This window comes from Sminthopsis crassicaudata, chromosome 2 (assembly GCF_048593235.1).
Source record: "Sminthopsis crassicaudata isolate SCR6 chromosome 2, ASM4859323v1, whole genome shotgun sequence".
Classification (NCBI taxonomy): domain Eukaryota; kingdom Metazoa; phylum Chordata; class Mammalia; order Dasyuromorphia; family Dasyuridae; genus Sminthopsis; species Sminthopsis crassicaudata.
Genome location: NC_133618.1, coordinates 367,348,794 through 367,361,593, shown reverse-complemented (window position 1 = coordinate 367,361,593; position 12,800 = coordinate 367,348,794). Strand labels below are relative to the sequence as shown.

General features: G+C 32.2%; 1 protein-coding gene across 1 annotated transcript in view; it reads left to right on the top strand.

Moving 5' to 3' along the window:
* TDRD9 (tudor domain containing 9) overlaps window positions 1-12,800 on the top strand; it is a 175,209-nt gene that overhangs the window by 50,776 nt on the left and 111,633 nt on the right. Inside the window, exons 3-5 of the mRNA XM_074291060.1 lie at window positions 4,501-4,598; window positions 5,683-5,904; window positions 6,383-6,505. Of these exons, the coding sequence (XP_074147161.1) occupies window positions 4,501-4,598; window positions 5,683-5,904; window positions 6,383-6,505 (443 nt within the window). The remainder of the gene's footprint in view (window positions 1-4,500; window positions 4,599-5,682; window positions 5,905-6,382; window positions 6,506-12,800) is intronic.

Below are 12,800 nucleotides of genomic sequence, written 5' to 3'. Positions count from 1 at the left end.
AGATAATAAATTTTTCCCTGAAAGTGATGGAAAGGAAACTTAAGTGGGGAGGGGGGAGGACTTAAAGTGATAAAGTAAACTTGCTATTTGTTGGAATGTTGGAAAGTGGAAGAATGCTATGAAGAGAGGAAAGAAGGGAAATAAGTATGTATTAAATGCCTACTGTGTGCTAGAGATTATGCCACAATCTCTAAAAATGTTATTTGATTCTCATAACAGCCTTTGAAGGTGAGTACTATTATTTCCTCCATTTTACAGTTGAGGAAATTGAGGCAGATGGAAGTTAGTTGACTTGTCTACATTTATACAGATAGGAAGTTTCTAAGGCTGAATTTGGATTTGAACTGTGGATTCAGCATTCTGTCATCTGCATCATCTTAGCTGTGGGAAGGAAAAATAAAATTTTAGGCTTTGCATTAAAGAATAAATTTGAAGTACTTCCTGAACAGGAGGGAGCTATATATATGATCTGAGGAAAAAGTAGTTTCTCCAAAGACGTAAAGCAGAGCCATTGAAACCATCAGGTGAGCAATTATTCAGTAATATCAGATCAATCAGAGAATTGTGATTTGTGACTCCATTGATTTGCTAACTTGACAATAATAAAGACGTCTATATGGTTTTAAGTTTGTGTACATCTTGAAAAAACTGATTTTAAAGAATTCAGAGAAAAGATTGGCAGGATTCCTCTGACTATAAAATTCTACAGGGGAAATGAGTTGCAAAGGGATAAAAAACACTTAAAAATGAAATATTCAATGTAAAAAGGGAAGTAATTCCACTGAGAAGGTAAAGTGATGGTTGTCTGTATAATGTGAGTGAATACAATACTCATCAACTAAATTAAAATTAAGAAATATGTCCTATATTGGCAGATAAACATGAATATTTGTAATTGTACATAGGTATCAGGGAATAGGAAAACCATACATTTTGAACTAAGAGTAGACAAGGAATAAACTTCATCAAGATGGAAATACTTTTAATTCAGAAGATCCTTTTATTACCTCCATAAAAATCTTTCTCCCTATTTTCACTTAATTTTGCCATTTAAGGAGAACAAAAGTTTAAAAATGTTTTGCTAAGTATTGTGACTGGTTAATAATTGTATTTTGGCTATATTATCAATGAAGTGTACCTGTTTGGAGACTTATCTAGTAATCTAGCAACTATTTATAAATTTAAGTATAACAGATATAGAGGTCATAAATCTTAGATTAGAATTGTAAGGGATCATTTGTAATGTCATTTACTGTGATGGATAGGTCATTTAATCCTTTTTTTTTTTTTTTTTTTTTTTTTTTGTTCCAAACATACTCTAAATTTCAGAATTTGTATTGGTATGTAGTTTTTGTTTATCTGGGACTCCCTCTACTAATGAAATCAAAGATCTGTTTACTTTATAAAGAAAAGAAAAATGAAGTTTTGAAGAAACTTGGAATCTGGCCTACATATATATATATATATATATATATATATATATATATATATATATATATATATATGATTTGTAGAAACTGAATTTAAGCTTAGTAAATGTTTTATAAAAGATAATTTAGCTCAGTCCTATCCACGAGGACCATAAGGATCTTGTTTTATCTAAATTTTGTGTATATTCCAATAGTTGAGCAAAATGCCTGGGCAATGCATATTTTGTGATTAATAAAAATTAATTAAATACATAAAATTCAGACTTTATTCAGTAAATAAGGAAAATAATTCCTAAAACTTAGTTCAATATGACCACTTAAAGGAGGGATGGATTGGGGACAAGAGAAAATAGAAAAATTATAAGGAGAAAAGACAGAAATGGAGACTGAATGAAAGAAAATGAGAAATAGGAAAGGAGAAAAGTGGCTTGACAAGCATCTTGGTAGGTAAGGTGAGAGTTACAAGCTGAGTCCGGGAGAAAGACAAAAAGACCAGAATTAATTTTTCAATTAGATCTTTTTTCAATTTCCTGGTTTTTAAAAATATGTAAAGAAAAACAGATTTAACTTTTTGGATGTTAGATTGTGATTTGTCAATTCATAAGAAATCTTTTTGTTTGAAAAAAAAAGTTACCTATATTCTTTGTAAAATGTAGAGTATATTATTCCATAATTTTCTGCTGAATAAATATAATCTATAGTTCTGATCTATGAAAATATATAATTGTCAAAGTTGCCACAATTCCCAAGCATCTGTTCTAACAACCTAGATGTCATCCTATAATCTACATTTTTCTTCACCTCCCTCCTCCCATCAGTCATTTATTAAATCCTGTTGCAGCATCTCTTGCCACTATCCTTTTGCCATTACCCTGGTATAGCCTCTCATTACCCCATACCTATACTATTGCAGTAGCCTGTGCATAGTCTCCCTGCCACACCTTTCTCCCTGCTGTAGTACATTCTCCATCTAGTTTTCAAAGAGATTTTCCATGCATTAAAGTAGGGATATTAAAGCATTATTAGTACACATGAGAACTAATCCACCCATAAATTTGGGAACTGTGCCTTCAAAATTATCAAATTGGGCATACTCTTCGATCCAGCAATACCACTACTAGCTTTATATCCTAAAGAGACCAAAGAAAATGGAAAAGACCTATATTTATAAAAATATTTATAACAGCTCTTTTTGAGATAGCAATGAATTAGAATAAAGAGATGCCCATTATCTTGGAAATGGCCAAACGAATTGTGATATATGAATGTAATGGAACACTATTGTGCTATAAGAAATTATGAGGGGCATGGTTTCAGAAAAAGTGAATTGATGCAGAACAAAGTAGGAAAATACAGTACACAGTAATAGCAACATTATATAATTCATGAAAGACTTACCTGCCAATCAGTACAGTGTTCTAAGACAATCCTAAAGGTTCCATAATGAAAAATTCCATTCTCTCCAGAGAAAACTGATGAGCTCTGGGTACATTTTGAAACATATTTTTTTCTCCCCCTTCCCTCCTTTCTCTTTCTCTTCTCCTTTCCTTCCTTTCTTGTTCCCTTTCTTCTTCTCTCCCTTCTTTCCTTTCCCACCTTCAAAGTAGCTGATATGGAAATAATGTTTTATGACTTTTTATGTGTAATTGGCACGTTGCTTTATTTTCTAAGGAGTGGGGGGAGGGGTTGGAGGGAAGGGAGAGAATTTGAAACTCAAACCTTTTTTAAAAAAGAAAAGAATGTAAAAAACAACTTTTTAAAGAAAAAAAAAACCCAATCAAATGATTTTCCTAATACATAGATTTGACTATGTCACCTTCCCTATTAAATAAGCTCTAGTGGTACCCTATTACCTTAATGATCAAATATATAAAAATCCTCTCTCTGGTTTTTAAAGCCCTTATTCTCTTCTGTTTTCTCTGTGATCTAGTGAAGTGGCCTCCTTGATTCTGGACATAATCACTGGCTGTGTACCATCTGCTAAATGCTCTCTTTCATTGCTACTTCCTGGATTCTGACTTCCCTTACTTGTAGTTGTAGTCATAGTAGCAGTAGTAATTGTTATTTCAGTTATGTCTGACTCTTTGTGATCCCATTTAGGGTTTTCTTGGGAAGGATATTGAAATGGTTTGCCATTTCTTTTTTCAGTTTATAGATGAGGAAATAGAAGCAAATAGGGTTAAGTAACTTGCCCAGGATCACCCATCTAGGAAGCGGCTGAGGCCAGATTTGAATTCAGAAAGAGACTTCCTGACTCAAGCCTTGTGTTCTATCCACTGTGTCAAGAAATGAAATGATACTGTCAGTCTGCCTTGATCATACAATGTTTGTCTAGGGGATCGTATTTTAAAATGGATCTATGTAAACTAGGGGCCATCTGGAAGAATGACCAAGATGATGGAACTAGAATCCAGGCCATATGATTTAACAGTGGAACCAATTAAAATCACATCTTTTATAAGTTCCTTTCCTAAATCCTCCTTAATGATAGTGTTGTCCCCATGTGATTATCTGTTTGTCATCTATGTTGTGGTAGTATATAGCTGTTAGCATGTTTTTATCTTCAGTAGATGCTGAATTTCTTGAAAGCAGGGGATGGACGCTTTATATTTCTAAGCTTAGCATAATATCTGGCACTCAGCAAGCAATTAATGCTTTTTGACTGATTCTTGAAATAGGAAAAGAATAGTTAACATTTGAATTATCTTTCAATTTAAATTTATATAAAGAATATACATATATATGTACACATATATATCTGTCTATATAATGTAATAGATTTTTTATTTGTGCCAATTTATAATTTGTTTTACACTGAGTTACTAAATATAGACTGTAGTGCTAATATCTAGGATTAAAGGTTCCACTAAAGTAATGTGTTTAACTTTTAATCCATTTTGTTTAAATTGTAAATAAGATAGTAAATGATTTTTTAAAGTTGTCTTCTATCCTGAAAAGGTGTTAATTTGGATGGGAAGGGAGAAGTGTATTCATATATAATGCAAACATTTATAATGTAATCATTTAAAACATTTTCATTGCTTTTTTTTTTTTTCCTCCCTACTCCCAGGTCCAAAGAAGCCTTTATGTAAATCAAACAGTGTGCCATCTATCCCAGAAACAAATTACAAATATCCCGATTTGCCTATAAATCGGTGTAAGGAAGAGGTAAACAGTTTATTTTAACATAAATGTGACTCTGTAAATGAAGAAACAATCACAAATATATGTATATGTAGAGCGGGGAAAGACCTTAGAGATCATAGAGTTCATCCCTCTCATTTTACAGGTAACTAGTGGCCCAAAGAGGTTAACTGACTGGCCTAAGCATATATAGCTAGTAAATAAATATCTGAGGCAGAATTCTAATCCAGCCCTTTTTAACTCCTAAATCCAATTGGATTGAGCCAATACTATGCTACTTCTCAATTTTGTCTTTTTTCTAAATAAAGGTAATTCACCATATATTATTTACTAAGCATCCACTACCATCTTTAAAGGCATAGTGTGTGACGGGATGCAGATACTTAAAAGATACAATCTCTGGACTTAAGCTATATATAAATTTATTTTATTCATTGAATTTTTATAAATTTTCGCTCTATTATTTCCGTTTCCCTCTATCAGAGGCTTTTCACCTCCAATGCATTTTTTTCAAAATCCTTTGAATGGCTAAAAATCTATAAAAAGTGGAGATTCTTGGATAAAATATCTCTCTGGTATAATTTTAGAAAACAATTATATGATAACTCAAAGATATTTGCCTGTATTAGATAATTTTATTAAAAGTGGCAATCAAACTATTAATTATTATTTTTGGTTCTAAAGAATCGTTCCATTAAACATTTAAAATTTTAACAATGTTGATTTACCAGTGGAGAGAGATTATAGTATAAATAATAGAAAACTGAATAATTAAAACTCAATTTTTATTTGATTTGGGCTTGCATTGATTTTCAATATTTGCATAATTGTGTTGAAATGTAATTAGTTTCCCTTGCAGTCCCATACATTTTATTTTATATATTTAAAAATATTATTTGTAGACGGGGTTAGGTTTTACTAGATCCTCAAAGGGGTTTATGGCAAAAGTTTAAGAGCACCTTGACTTAGATCATCTTTAAGGTTCTTTTCTAACTTTGTCTTACGTTATTATAGGTATACATTATTATTTTATGCATAATAGTTTCTATTTCTGTTCAATTTTTGTTCATTGAAAAGAACACTGATTTTTTTGCCTTTCTAATTTCAGGTTATTTCCTTGATAGAAAGCAATTCAGTTGTAATTATTCATGGTGCAACTGGTAGTGGAAAAAGCACCCAGCTTCCTCAGTATGTCTTAGATTATTATATTCGCCGTTCTACATACTGCAACATTGTGGTTACTCAGCCACGGAAAATAGGAGCCAGTAGCATTGCAAGATGGATTAGTAAAGAGAGATCTTGGACCTTGGGTGGTTTAGTAGGATATCAGGTAAGCTTATAGAAAGCAAGCAAATTTTTATTTCTGCTTTAATTCCTTAGCCTATATTATATAAATTGTATAACACAAATTTTGCAAACCTTCAAATTCTACCAGATGTTTGTGTAGCAGATTTTTAAAAAATTTAAATTTTAACCAATGTTTTTTATTTTTCTCCAGATAAATGGGTGATTGAATGTGTTGCCAGACTTTAAATAAAGCAAAACAAAACAAAACAAAAATTTCCCCAACAGAACAAGACATATATGTATGTAGGAAGGATAGTACTTTATTATTAGGTAAACCAGGCTTCAAAGAGAGGAATTGAGAAATGTAATTTTATTGTAATCTGCCACTGAATTTTATACTGGATGATAAAAGACATAAAACAGTTACTCAAAAGTGGAAATGGTAATAGTTTTTAGTAATTGGCATGTGAACTATTTAAATATGTCAACTTCCTGTTTCTTTCTTTCTTCTCCTCTCTTAGGTTGGACTAGAAAAAATAGCTACCAAAGACACAAAGTTAATTTACATGACCACTGGTGTGCTGCTTCAGAAAATAGTTGGTGCCAAAAGTTTGGCAGAATTTACTCACGTCTTCATTGATGAAGTAAGTTTGAAAAAATTTGCTTTTATTTTATTGTAAAGGATTAAATTAATATACACAAAAGCATTTTGTAAAATTGCAAATTACTATACAATGCAAGTACAGGTGGAATGTAAATGAAATAACTGAATTTCATATAAAGCATTTTGACTACATGCTACTTTTCAAAACTTTAAAATTTGTTATTTTCCTCTTATTTCTAAGATACATTTATACATGGATATAGGGGCTTGAGGGCTTTGGTCAGATCTATTGTTTAAAGTGCTAGTTTTAGTTTTTAGATAAAGAATATATAGAATTTAGAAGGACTTCTAATTGCAATTTTTTTTTTAGCCTTTCTATTTGATAAGCTAGATTTTTTTTTTTTTTTCTGATCAAGATGAAAATGCTGGCACTGTGTGACTCAGCACATAACTTTTCTTCTCTCTCTCTTTGATCCTGGAATCCTTGATAAATTTAGCTCCTTCTGGCTCTTGCTACCAGGTAAATCAGTGGATATAACATGGGTTTATTGAGCCATGATAAAATTGAAAAACATAAATCAATGTATTTTTCTTTGAAGTAAAGGAATCATTGAGGCATTGACTTTTTTTTTTTTTTTGAAGAAAAATTGACTTTTACACTCAAGCTTTTTATATACAAGATAGGTGTATTTACACAGACATGCATGTATGTATTATCTAAATTTATGCATGTGTATATTGTGCATGTATTTGTATATATGTACACCTATGTGTATATGTATTTGTGTCTTAAGTCTTAGAAGAGTTGCTTTAATTTTTGTGAAATTTGGGAACAAATTTAAAACTTGAAGCTTATTTAAGTATACCCCATTCTAAGAAAATGAGATATATGAAAAACTGAATTTATAAAAGAGGTAAAGGAATACTTATTAACATTACAAACAATTTATTTCTTTGGGATTTGATGTACTATGGGAGTTTGGATTTATGCAGAACTGAAATCCTTTCTAATGCATTTGAAACATGCAGATTTGGCAGAAGTATATGAAACTATGAGTGAGAGTAAAAGGCAGTTTTGATGTAATATAAAAGTTCTTAGTCTTTTTTTGTAACGGACATTATAGCAAATTGATGAAATCTCTGGACTTCTCAGAATGATAAATTTTTAAATTCATAAATTAAAATACATGTTAAACATATAAGTTCATATATACACAAAAAATTTAACAGGAAGCCAATTAAAATAGATTTATCAAAACATTAAAAAAAAGTTTATGGATACCAGATTAAAATCATTTGGTGTGCAATACTTAGTCCCACCTCTGATATATGTCCTGGCTATGTGATGCAGGCTAATCATTTAAGTTGTCAGTATCCCAGGCACTCAAGACTCTTAAATTGCAGTGAAGTCACAGACCTGCATTAGTAGCAGAAGCATTGATGATATCACAGATCTGTAAAAGAAAAAAGTTGACAGAACTCTATATGAGGTTCTGAAGGTACAAGAGAGATGAAGCAATGCCTATTTAGCCTTGAAAAAATTTAACAGTCTGGTCTAATGAGGATTTATGCTCAGACAAATAAGCTGCTGCTAATATGTGTCCAGACAAATGAAGAAACACAATAATGGAGTAGAAAGAAAATTTGGTTTGAAGTCAGAGAATTTCAGTTCAGATTTTTGTTTTGTTGCATAACTACCCTGAGTGATCTTGTTCAAATTATTTATTCTTCAGTTTATAAGATCAAAGAGGATTGGATTCCACTTTTAAAAGTCTTTTATATTTTTAAATTAATCATCTTTACCTTCTATTTTTTCTATTTTTTCACACTGAATTGGAACTTTGTTTTCGTCAGTGACCACGGATTCCTTTGATAGTTTATTTTCTTACACATTTATTTCTCCTGCCTTCACAATTAGCCTTGACTTCATATACTTTGGCCTACCTTAATAAAATTCTTGTTGAATTTCATGCTCTGCAAGTTAAATGATTTAACCAACCAAATAATTCTCATTAGGGCTAAAACATTTGACAGACTAACAGTCTCTGTCAGGTTTTTCCACTCAGCATTGATGGATAAAGCCACAAAATTGAGCTGATTTTATCCTTAGTAATATTCTGGAATACCATCTTAATCTGTTGCTAGTTATTTTTTTGTTCTTATGGATTACCTGTTTTATTTCCTAAATGTTCAAGGAGTTTTTTTTCCCTTCAAGTCCTCTATTGTACCTTCCATGCTCAAACTGTTAGAACATATGACCTAACTTTTCCATTGCTTTAAATATAACCTAATTATAAACTTAACTGTCTAAAAATGATCAAATAAATATGCCAAATGAAGAATAAGAATCATCATAAATTTATAATATGTTGTATTGAACAGTAAAAATAACACCAAATACATTGTAAGAGACAAAGTGCATTTGCTTTCTCCTCTTAGGAGTGCAGTTGAAATTCTCTGTGGCTTTATTTTCTTTTTTATATGAAGTTATTAGTATATATGCTTTTCTCAACCTATTAACCTTTGCATAGATTTATCCATATTAATATGTTATCCATATTTATATCTATAATTTTAAAGTCCCCAAATATACAAAAACCTCCTAATTCCACTTTGATACAATTTTAAGTGTCATATAAGCATTCAGTTGATTTTTGTGGCTTCAATTTATATTGTAATGTGATGTTGAGTAATGAAATTTTGCAGTTTCTGAAGATTAAAATTGAACATCATTCCTCAGAGGGCAACGAAAGCTTCTTGGTTAAATATGGATAGATTGCAGTGAGGAACTATTTAAAAAAAAAAAAAGAACAAAAGACTATAAATATCTATCAAATGTGTATAGCTAGATCACATCCCTGAATATTGTCTGGCATAAATAATTACTTTGCATGGTCTTTGTGTCCATGTATGTTAAAAATAATACCTTATGAGCCCCCATCGAGTGGTTTAATTTTTTCTGTAGTTTACCAGAAAAACTAATTAAAAAGCAAAAGCTTTAACTGAAATAACATAGTAAAAATATTTGCTATAGACCATTCTCCCGATAAACATGGGGCACACTCTTTCACAAATATTTTTACCATTGCTGATATAAGATTAATCTAGGTTCGGAATTCTCACTTAACAGACACAGTCTTAAAGGGGGTGGACACAAGTTTATTATTGCTCAGAACCTTGATTTTAAATAAGACATAAGGGAAGAGGAAACTCATAGCACAAAAGTAATACCCAATTAACAAGCACAATGGCCACCATAAAGACAGAATAACAAACAACATACAATATACATGATCACCACCACCACCGTTTGAATTCTTTGGAAGGACTCATGGTCACAGCTTTTCAGAGTCTCAAGAGAGAGCCATTTCCAGGTGAGCTTCCTAGTACTTCCTAGCTGAATTTTCACTTTCCACTAAGGGGTTTTTTATATATAGATTGAGAACAAAAAAAGGCACCATGCTAAGGACTGGTCAGGTTTCTGGGGGATAAATAGGCCTGTAATAAAGAATGCTAAGGCACCTAAAGAGTGGCTGACCTTTCCTATGTGCTTACTGAGCTTCTGATACTGTGAGCATGTTCTAGTGTTCTCAGCAAACAAATTTAGGCAAAAGCATGCCCAAGACCCCTTGGGATTCCTCATTGGGATTCCTTACAGTTGGGGAGAGTGGGCAAGCCTAGGGATTACACATTAGAGCCCTCATCATGACCGCAATTTGTGAAGAGAGGTTTGGTGACTGACCTGAGTTAGCAACCATATGAAAGGATTCTCTGATAAATAGAACATAAGTTATAGCAAAATTTTATACTTATTAGATTGGAAAAGATAACAAAATGAAAAAACAGAAAAAGGAGGACATTTATATACTCTATGTGGTCTAGAGGAAGAGAATCAGGATAGTGAAGGACTTTGACATGAAACTTAACTGAAATAATTGAGTATATCTGGAAAAAATAAGATTCTGGGGGGAGGTAATGATTGTCTTCAAATATTAAAGGATTGTTATATAAAGTAGCAATTAGATTTATCTTCTTTAGTCTAAGAAGGCAATGCCAGTGAAGAAATAGCAGGTTGTGTTGTGGGAGAGCAGTTTGGAATGTGAAGAATTCTCATCAGATGTTATGGTCACAAGAGCCCTTTATTGACATGAAAAGGCTCATGAGGCAAAAATCAAAAATAATTTTTAGCAATAAACTAATAGTCTAGAACAAACTTGATAAGATGGTTGAGTATGTCTTAGATATTCTTAACAAGATAGTCCTGGGAATTTGGCCTCCTTTTGTGTGTAAAGTGTTGACAATGGGAACAGGATGAACTCTAGAGTTCACATTACCAGGAAAGAGTAGGTAGAAATTGCAAAGGATCTCGGCTTCCAAGATTAGAGCTGTTCATAATATAATGAAATGTCTTGAGAGTTAGTATTCTTTTTCCATTTAAAATTTAGAGAAAAAGTCTGGAGGAACTACTTATTGGATATGTTTATAGTAGTTATTTCCTATTGTATATTTTAAAATATATATTAGATGGCCTCTGAGGTCCCTTCCAACTCCTGAATTTAAAAAAAAAAAAAAAAGCTGCCAGTCAAATTTGCTTATTCTGTGCTAGTAGTAATTTGGATTCTTTAACTTGGATTTGTCTTTTTTTTAAAGATAGAATTTAATTTTTGGATTCATTGGGCCTGTGTTCTTTATAATACTTTTTTTGCAGAATTTGTTTTAAAAATTATTGTTCTCTAACAGTTTTTTAATTTTCTTAACAACTATTTTGTCTTGATTTTTAAAAATCTGAATTGTTTAAAACCCTGCTTTTTGTGGGGCTTGTATTCGCTAGAAAATTGGCTCTGTAAATTTGAAAAGTTAAATATTTTTAAAATTGTCCATTTTTGTCTTCATATACTACACTAAGTTTTCCTAGTAGATAATTCTGTGTTCATAGTTCATATATATGTATTTTTTCCTCCTTATTTCGTGAATTTCATTGAGGTTTTTTTGTATATTATTTGTTTTTCTTAATTTTTGACTGCTTACAGGCTGTTGGCATTTAAGTATATTGTATTTGGGGAGAGGTAAATTTTGGGATCTTTATGGAGGTCCTTTGGAAATTTTTTCTTTCTTTTTCCTATTATTTGTTTTTGTCCATTCTGGAATGTTTTCTTGTTTAGACTGCTTTGTTTTCCTAAATTTTTCTGGAATGTCTGTAATTCTGATTATAGATTTATCTTGATTTGTTCCTCATCCATACATGGATCAAATTAATTCCAAGAAATTTCCTCTCAAATAGCCAAGTCCTACACCAGAAGAAGCTTTCATGAGATTAGTGGTCTTTGTGATGAGGTGAGAATTGAAGTGGGAAACTCCCTCTGGTTGGAAGCTCATGTCCTATGTGAAAGAATTTTAAAATCCAAAATCTTCGTGGCAAAAAGGAATTTACTGACACTGAGAAGCCAGCTTACTAGGAAGATGGAAGATAGGCTCTTTTCAGTGTTAACCTTTACTATCTCACCAATGGGCAAAAGTCTAGACAGGACAGCTTCCTAAGAAGATAGCTTCTTTGGCAAGCATTAGGACTAATGTAAAGAGTTGGGGGTTCAGAGTTGTCTTTTATTAGCTGTCTGGGGCTTCAATTCAGTTCAAAATTGAGATTACTTCAACTGAGAATTTGAGTCAATGCCCCCCTGGCCTATATCTCCAATTGAAAAGAGATTACTTATCTTGGGAGTTTGAGCTACTGGGAGTGGTTTGTGGCAGTTCAATAGAGATGATTGGGAAGATCTCTGATTGAATGAAATCACTTAACTGGGGGTTTGCAGGCTTTTCCAGGGTCTGGGAGCTCTGGAAGGGGATACAGTTTACATCTGGCCCCCCAAAAGATCTGCTTATGTCAGCTTCAAACTTGGAAAAAAAAAAGGCTTACAAATCATTGTGCTTATCTTAAACTATCTCAGGATTGATATATGATAGGCATTCTAATGCCATTGTAAGAGGGCCTGCCAACCCCCTGCCAGCCTTGAACATTGCACAGGGCATGGTTCAGGTAATCTGAGGGTAGCCTTGTCAGGGTGAACAACATGGCACTGGGAGGAAGGGGGTCCTACCCTAAGGAGCTATAGGCTAGAATGTGATTACATATGAAGTAGTAACTAGAAACAAGCACCAACATGATAAAAGCACCTGTAATTTTTTTCTTATAAATTCCCTTGATGTTCTTGCCCTTTTGTTCTTCAAATGAATCTTCTTGTTATTTTTTTCTAGCTCTATAAAGTAATTATTTGGCAGTTTGATTGGTATGGCACTGAATAAGTAGACCAGTTTAGATAGGATTGTCATTTTTATTA